This window comes from Palaemon carinicauda, chromosome 26 (assembly GCF_036898095.1).
Source record: "Palaemon carinicauda isolate YSFRI2023 chromosome 26, ASM3689809v2, whole genome shotgun sequence".
NCBI lineage: Eukaryota > Metazoa > Arthropoda > Malacostraca > Decapoda > Palaemonidae > Palaemon > Palaemon carinicauda.
In genome coordinates this window covers 41,336,112-41,345,557 of record NC_090750.1, presented here as the reverse complement: position 1 = coordinate 41,345,557, position 9,446 = coordinate 41,336,112, and the positions used below count along the sequence as shown (strand labels likewise).

The window sequence follows — 9,446 nt, the reverse complement described above, 5'->3', positions numbered from 1 at the left end:
AACCCCTGACTAGACCTTATTGCGGCCCTTACAAGGTTGTCAAAAGAACAGCCAAATCTTTCCTCTTGAACATCCACGGACATGAAGATTGGGTGACGATCTACCAATTAAAACTAGAATTCCTTGATAACAAGAAGATCACCGCGGGCCCTGGTACACCTAGGATTCCGCCTCAGAAGAAATCATCCACCAGACGGGAGAAAACCCCTTAACGACAGAGGAAAACAATTTCTCCGAAACAGAGCAACCTTCCCCTCCGTTCAAGCACCAGAGGGGAACTAAGTTGTCTTTTACAATACAAGGATTAATCGCATCAACCATCTCCGATGCCCGCTGTCTGGGGGGAGGGAGTACTTGTAAGGACATCGTCTTACCCATCGTGTTTCCTTCCCCTGGACTCTTTTCTGATAATTGTAACCTTATTATTTGTTCCACGCAGTGGATTTTTGTATCGTGATGTTGCGCTCTTTGAAAGCTTTATTTCAATGTATAATACTGTATATTTCCTTAGGCTACCGCTGTAGTATTTGTTTTGAATAAAAACACAATGATTTTAGCAGTTGCAAATGTTTCCCTCCCGGGCTACTTTTCTGTCCGCAGTCTGTAATATAGTGACCGTTGCAAGTTCAGTAAATTGTCAGTCTCTCTCCACTTGTCTTGACAGCAGGGCCGAAAACTTAGTTTATCCATTCAACAAAGAAATGCCTAGTAACCCAAGCCTTAGAATTAGCACGCCAGAAAACATGCAGCATGTCCTTATTGACTCTATGTGCCTTAAATAGCCTAGGGTTTTCGGAGTGATAAACCAATAACGGCTTTATTTTGCAGTCCCCGCTGGCGTTGGCGCATAGGGCAAGAGTCAACCGATCCTTCATAGGCTTAGGTCCAGGCATTTTCTTCTCTTTGGCAGTGATGTATGTTCAACTAGGCATTTTTTTCCAAAACAGACCGGTTTCATCACAATTGAAAACTTGCTGCTCTACGTAGTTCATCCTCCACGATCTTTACAAACTTCTTAACAAAATCATTAGCAGCCTTGGTGTTCGAACTTGAAGCCTCTTCGTGCCGAACAACTGAATAAATCCTGGTCCGTCTCTTAAATTTCTCGAACCAACTGCGTGACGCCTTGAAGTCCTTCGTTGTAGAAGAGGTTGAACTCTCCCATACATCACCCCCAGAGCCCGTCGCCTTCAAGTCACAATAGATAGTGCTGGCCTTCTCACAAATGATCGCTTCAGTGATCGTATCGCCAACAATCTTTTTGTCCTTTATCCATATCAACAAAAGGCGTTCCATCTCTTCCAGGGTAGGGCTACGACGTTTTGAAATAATGGTGATCCCCTTTGATGGTTTGACTGTTTTAATGACTGCCTTCTACTTGATGATCGTCGAAATCGTAGACATATTCCGGCCATATTGTTTAACCAGATCACTCACACGCACCGCGCTCATGTTTTTCTATAATTTCTTGCTTCATTTCTAATGAAAGCATTGCCGTCTTCCTTTTCTCACCACTACTAATACCTGTACCGAAACTAAGCTTCTTAGGACCCATGATTATACGTAAAATCAAAAAGTAAACGTGAGAAAAGAAAGATAATAAACACTGTTAATAACGGACCAAACAGAGGACAACCACACAATGCGCACGAGAACAGAAAACTGACCAACACGACACTCAATGGTGTCTCTCTGACGTGCTGCCGTCTACCGGCGTAAGCAAGAAACTATGACCGACGCTTCGAGGAAATTCTATGCGTATGATCTACACCAGATGGTGGAGCATGACTTCGGATGTCGAGACGAAAATTTGATCGAATTTTACTTCGGGTATTGGAACAATGGTATGTAAAGGCATTCGTATGTAGAGGTTCCACTATACACATAAAATGTGGTTTAGCATAGAAAAAAAACTCGTTACATGTGCAGGTGTTGCTACTTTCTTTGTATTAATTCCATCTCCTAAATGTGGATTTGGGGTTAAGAGTGATCTAGGTAGGATTAGTGCATGGTGCAAATTATGGGGTATTAAGTTGAACTCATAATTCTGACCATCCTTTGTATTCAGATTTTCTCACACTCTGCCATCATAGTTGTAGGTAGTATTGTGTATGCAGTTAGTTTAAACAGTCTTGCTTTATCATAAGACTGAATACTGCACAGTAATCTAGAAGCTTTATTCCATCTGTGACAAAGTTGTGATGTTCCTAATTATGCAGTTGAATCGATGGAACTTCAGAAGTTCAAACTTGCAGCGAATTTTATGTTGAGGAGGCTGACATGAGTCTGTCTTTATAGTATATATATGACTTATCTATGTCACGTGGCCGTGTGGTAATTGTGGCTTAAGACATAAAAATATTGGAAACGAGGATAATGACAGATGTTACCCTGTATCTTTTTCTACAGTTTGTTTATTTAATAAAAATTAATTCACAATCTTATTGAGCACATAAATAATCAGTTAAGGTAGGGTTGAATTATCTTGAAAATGTTAAAGTCACAAATTAGGTTACAAAGTTGAATTCAACTTTCAAAATCTTCCAAGTGCTCCTTAATGGTACATCAGTTACAAAGTTCTAGGGTCTGGCAACGGAGAGGGACACAGCGGGGATTTAGAAAGTTATTGAAAAAACTACATTCTGCAATGGATGTTGATACGGCCGTGATCGGCCTCAGACAATGGGACGGTGCTATTGATCTCTACTAAGACTCTCCGGATTTTTGGCCATACTTTCTCCTTATGTGTGGCAGGACCCGGATGGGGTACCATGGGTGTCCACTTGGGTTTAGGTAGAGAAGGTGGCTATCCCAAGTCTGCAATGATTTGAACTTCCACTGCTGTCTCATCTCCACCTCCAGCCCTGTGGGAAAAGGATATGTTTCAGCAATATGACAGATCAGCAACACGTGGCTGTTGCGGACTGAGCAATTCAGAGCTTCGAATTCACAGATTAACAGTTTTGTGCCTGGATTCGTCTCGTTATTGTTTGTTTTCTTTTAGTTTACCTAACTTTACTTTATCTTCTGTGACATCCAGTTTTATATTGTTACTGATCTTAAGTTATTTTATATTCTTTAAGCATATCTTCTCTTGTGTAATTTCTTTATTTCCTTTCCCCACTAGGCTATTTTCCTTGTTGGAACCCTGGATGGGCTTCTGGCATTCTACTTTTTGAGCTAGGATTGTAGCTTAGCTAACAATAATAATACATACATGCATATACCAAGGCACTTCTCCCAGTTTTGGGGGTAGCCGACATCAAACAAAAGAAAAAAAAAAGTGGGGGGGGACCTCTCCTCTCTATGTTCCTCCCAGCCTGACAAGGGACTCAACCGAGTTCAGGTGGTACTGCTAGGGTGCCACAGCCCACCCTCCCCCGTTATCCACCACAGATGAAGCTTCATAACGCTGAATCCCCTACTGCTGGTACCCCCGCGGTCATCTAAGGGACTGGAGGAAGCAGCAGGGCCTACCGGAACTGCGTCACAATCACTCGCCGTTCATTCCTATTTCTAACACGCACTCTTGCCTCTCTCACATTTATCCTCCTATCACCCAGAGCTTTCTTCACTCCATCCATCCACCCAAACCTTGGCCTTCCTCTTGTACTTCTCCCATCAACTCTTGCATTCATCGCTCTTTTTAGCAGACAGCCATTTTCCATTCTCTCAACATGGCCAAACCACCTCAACACATTCATATCCACTCTGGCTGCTAACTCATTTCTTACATCCGTTCTCACCCTCACCACTTCGTTCCTAACCCTATCTACTCGAGATACACCAGCCATACTCCTTAGACACTTCATCTCTAACACATTCAATTTCTGTCTCTCCGTCACTTTCATTCCCCACAACTCTGATCCATACATCACAGTTGGTGCAGTCCCTTTCTCATACAAAACTCTATTTACATTCATGCCCAACCCTCTATTTTTTACTACTCCCTTAACTTCCCCCAACACTTTGCATCCTTCATTCACTCTCTGACATACATATGCTTCCACTCCACCATTTGCTGCAACAACAGACCCCAAGTACTTAAAGTGATCCACCTCCTCAAGTAACTCTCCATTCAACGTGACATTCAACCTTGCACCCCCTTCCCTTCTCGTACATCTCATAACCTTACTCTTACCCACATTAACTCTCAACTTCCTTCTCTCACACACCCTTCCAAATTCTGTCACTAATCGTCCAAGCTTCTCTTCCTTGTCTGCAACCAGTACAGTATCATCCGCAAACAACAAATGATTTACCTCCCATTCATGGTCATTCTCGTCTACCAGTTTCAATCCCCGTCCAAGCACTCGAGCATTCACCTCTCTCACCACTCCATCAACATACAAGTTAAACAACCACAGCGACATCACACATCCCTGTCTCAGCCCCACTCTCACCGGAACCAATCGCTCACTTCATTTCCTATCCTAACACATGCTTTACTACCTTTGTAGAAACTTTTCACTGCTTGCAACAACCTTCCACCAACTCCATATAACCTCATCACATTATTATTATTATTATTAAATTGCTTCCCTATCAACTCTATCATACGCTTTCTTCAGATCCATAAACGCTACATACCCTCCTTACCTTTTGCCAAATATTTCTTGCATATCTGCCTAACTGTAAAAATCTGATTCATACAACCCCTACCTCTTCTAAAACCACCCTGTACTTCTAAGATTGCATTCTCTGTTTTATCCTTAATCCTATTAATCAGTACTCTACCATACACTTTTCCAACTACACTCAACAAACTAATACCCCTTGAATTACAACACTCATGTACATCTCCCTTACCCTTATATAGTGGTACAATACATGCACAAACCCAATCTACTGGTACCACTGACAACACAAAACACATTTTAAACAATCTCACCAACCATTCAAGTACAGTCACACTCCCTTCCTTCATCATCTCATCTCTCACACCATCCATACCAGATGATTTTCCTACTCTCGTTTCATCTAGTGCTCTCCTCACTTCCTCTCTTGTAATCTCTCTCTCATTCTCATCTCCCATCACCTCAACACCTGCAACAGCAATTATATCTGCCTCCCTATTATCCTCAACATTTAGTAAACTTTCAAAATATTCTGCCCACCTTTTCCTTGCCTCCTCTCCTTTTAACAACGTTCCATTTCCATCTTTCACCGTCTCTTCAATTCCTTACTCTCTTCACTTCTTTCCAAAACTTCTTATTCTCTTCATACGAATGACCCAATCCCTGACCCCACCTCAGGTCAGCTGCCCTCTTTGCCTCACTTACCTTGCGCTTTACTTCTCTACACTATTACTCTGCAGCCATTCTTCAAAAGCCCTCTTTTTCTCTTCCACTTATACCTTCACTCCTTCATTCCACCATTCACTGTCCTTCCTCATGCTGCCTCCAACAAACTTCTTGTCACACACATCACTCGCAATCCCAACAAAATTTTCTTTTACTAACTTCCACTCCTCCTCTAAATTACCAGTTTCTCTTACTTTCACTTTGCCATATGCCATTTTCAACCTTTCTTGATATTTACTTTTTATCCCCGGTTTTATTAGCTCTTCAACCCTCACTAGCTCCCTTTTAAATCCACCTACTCTATTCCCCCACTCTTTTGCTACAACTAATTTTCCTTCCACCAAAAAAAAAATGATCAGACATACCGTTAGCCATACCCCTAAACACATGCACGTCTTTCAATCTTCCAAACATTCTTTTAGTTATCAACACATAATCCATTAATGCCCTTTCTACCACTCTTCCATTTGCCACTCTTACCCATGTATACTTGTTTTTATCTTTCTTATTGAAAAAGCTAGAACTTATCACCATCTCTTGCTCAACACACATATCTACCAGTCTCTCACCACTCTCATTTTCACCTGGTACGCCATTCTTCCCAATGACACCTTCTACCTCTCCAGCGCCCACTCTAGCATTTAAGTCACCCATGACAACTACATAATTCCTTCTACACACCTAGTTAATTTATTCCAGAACTCATTCCACTCTTCTTCACTTTTCTCACAATCTGGCCCATACACACTGACAAAAGACCAACATTCCCTACCTGATAATAATAATAATAATAATAATAATAATAATAATAATAATAATAATAATAATAATAATAATAATAATAATAAGATATATCACGGTCTGTTTAATCTGGCAGTATCAGCATTTCCCGTGATGTTCCAAGCAAGTGGCAATTATCTCACTTGAATATAAATCTAAGTCACGGTGGGCATTATATATTCTTAATAAGTTGCTCTCGGGCATTTTCCATTTGGCATAAATTAGTTTTATCTATATGGACATGAGTCATAGTGTGACAATGAAACAATCTCCAATAGATTTAGTAGATTTGAGGATACTGAGAGTTAAAGTGAAACTGTAAGTGAGATTACTCGAGTGCCATATGTGGATCAGATCATGGTGAGGGGTAGATGGAGATGATTTGGGCATGCTCTTCGCACTCCCTAAGAGATATTAGTTCACCAAACGTTCATCTAGGCTCCACAAGGCACTAGAAGAGTTGGAAGACCTGGGCCTACATGGGTGAGGACTATGAAGCGCGAAGTAGTAAATGATAAACGGAGAAGTATTACATTAAAAGCTCAAGATATAGACGACAGGCAAAATCTAACTGGGGCCTCTTGCGTCAATAGACATAGGAGGAGATGATGAAATTTTATCTATTGGAATGTTTCACAACACTTTTTTAGAGATTGTATTTATTATCACTTCTAAATATCACAATTATTTAAGGAAACGTATTGCCTTCTGTTTGGATACTGTCAACACTTATGAAAACTACTGGAAAACAAGGAACATTATCTTAAGGATTTAGGAATTCCCTTTACTTAAACATAAGCTATCTGGTGACGGGCATTTCCTGGCCTCCAATCACCCAACCGGGGAAAAAATTCACAGCTTAACAGTGATCAAAGATTAACATAATACTAATGAATAAGTTGGTTGTTTCATTATGTGTAAAACACATAGAATTAAAATAGCGATGCGGATATCATTCTGCATTAACTTTACTTGTAAAAAATCTATTTATTGAATTTTCGTAATGACGTCAGATTATACCTATGACACGTAGTCGTCTGCACTGTGGGATATATATCTTCAAAAATTAACATTGTTATTTTATTTGAATATAAACAATGAATTTGATATATAAAAATCATATATAAATATTTAATTTGAATATAAATTAGGTTTGATCTAAAATTCGTATCTAAAAACTGCATTGACAGTATGTTCGTGAATGACACGATGTGTTGTCTATGCAAAGTCTTTCTGTTTATAAAAGCTGTTGTCTTTATAGAAAATTAATGTTTGGCGTTCTAATATGGGTAATAGAATTGAATAAACTTTTAAAGATAATTTTATACATCATAATTATTTCTAATATATATCTTTATGAATAAATACTTAAAATTTGTCTGTAAATTCTACAAATTTATATAAAAATATAAGCAAACGTTCCCTACCTAATTTTGCCTCTCTACGATTCTGTCCAGCGTAACAGAATCAAGGGAAAGTGACAGACGACCAGCTATGGCTGACACGGTAGCAGAAGAACCTGTGGCACAAATTGTGGAAAATGTTACTGAGTTAGCAAATAATGGAACTACCAGATCTGCTGCGACGCCAGAAGGCATTGCTCTTGCCTATGGAAGTTTGGTTATTATGGCTCTTATTCCCATATTTTGTGGAGCCTTCAGATCTGTTAAACACCAACAACAGCAGAAGGTAAGAAGCTACGATGAACAGCTGGAGACACTTGGAGACCGATTTCACTGCCTGCTTATCTTAGGCTGCCAATCCAGTAATAGGTATAATGCGTGACCATTTGTAGGCCTATTAATTTCCACCAAATACAAAAACCTTAGACCCATGCTTTAGAGGCTTTTTGATATTTGTTTATGACCATTTTGAAGATGCAAACCATTGAATCGTGTATTATTATTATTATTATTATTATTATTATTATTATTATTATTATTATTATTATTATTAGCCAAGCTACACCCCTAATTTGGAAAGCAGGATGTTATAAACGCGATGGCTATAACAGGGAAAGGCTGCGTGAGTGGGTATTATTGTAGCGTATTACAGAACAATAGGTGGGTGTATGTATGATAGCGGCCACCTGTATGTATTATTATGTCTAACTTAGAATACGTCAGTGTAAGGGGGGTTGCAGGGGGGGGGTTAGGTCCCCCTTTAGGTAAGTAAGGACATGGCTTGTTGGTTAGGTTAGGGAGGAAAGTTCAGGTTAGTTGATGTACAATTTTAATCAAGGCGTGAGGAACTGGCCGCTGATATACAAAGGCTCTGAAGAAAGTAGTTGTTGAACAACTGCAGTGCAGTAGTTAACCCCTTGAGCAAAGAAGAATTTTTAAGTTTTCAGTTCAGTTATAGAATGGTGCAATATTAGTTATGACATTGAAATTTCCATAATTGAATAGATCTTGGCAAATATTCTACCAGTTACTACTGGCGGAAATCTCTATTATTGAAGTTTTAGCTTTTAATAAAAAAACACGTGTTGGTCCTTTTGTCGTCATAACACACATCATCGGAGTCTCTTTCCACCTGGTAGTTCAGAAAAACATTGATAGGTGGTAAGTGGTGTTTCTGCCATAAGTTTTGTTCATACAGAATAATGGGCCCGTTTTATATTTAAAACCTTTATTCATTTTTGGTATTTGGATATGCAATATAATCATACGTCTTATTTTATTGATCATGTTAGTAATAAAAGGTTAGGGTTAGAAATATGTGTTTGATATATATAGTCTGATCATTGGAAAGGGAGGCAAAGTCCAAGTTCGAACAGATGCTGAAGCGTGAAGCTACAACGCTCCCCTTTGTTAAGTGTGTATTCACCCCATTATGTTTGTATACCGTATTTGACGGGCTATAGAACACACTTTCCCAAAACTTTTGCTAAAAATAATCACCCCCTGAGTCTTATACATTGTAGGTAAAGTTTGAGACCTACTGTAGGTGCTTAGGCTAATCTAACCCAGCTTATGCTAGGTACTTTTACCTGCACTAAACTCCATGTATCCTTATTTGATTTTTATTGCAGGTAGTTCTGTATTATTACCGGTGCTTTAAAAATAAATTTGTTAAAAGGAAAGCAATTTAAATAAATTCTGTGACTTTTTTTTTTATAAACATCAGCTAACAAAATGTAAACATTGAGTTGTTGCGTTCTCAGCAATCTTTTAACTTATTCTTTCCTTAGCCTTCGATAATTTTAATGGTATCGTTAATAATGGTAGTAATCAAATTTAGATTAGCATATCTTTTTCATTAAGTATCCACTATGATTCGAATTATCCTCACTCTTTCTCCAATCATGCACCATCTTCTCTCTCACGTCATATAGTCATTTGCAGTACTTGTTATTGTTGA

The 9,446-nt window shown here is 39.1% G+C and overlaps 1 protein-coding gene across 1 annotated transcript in view; it reads left to right on the top strand.

Annotated features, from left to right (window-relative positions):
* The first annotated feature begins 7,531 nt into the window (after window positions 1-7,531).
* LOC137619504 (minor histocompatibility antigen H13-like) overlaps window positions 7,532-9,446 on the top strand; it is a 75,561-nt gene continuing 73,646 nt past the window's right edge. The window contains exon 1 of the mRNA XM_068349596.1: window positions 7,532-7,772. Coding sequence (XP_068205697.1) covers window positions 7,578-7,772 — 195 coding nt within the window. The 5' untranslated portion in view covers window positions 7,532-7,577. The remainder of the gene's footprint in view (window positions 7,773-9,446) is intronic.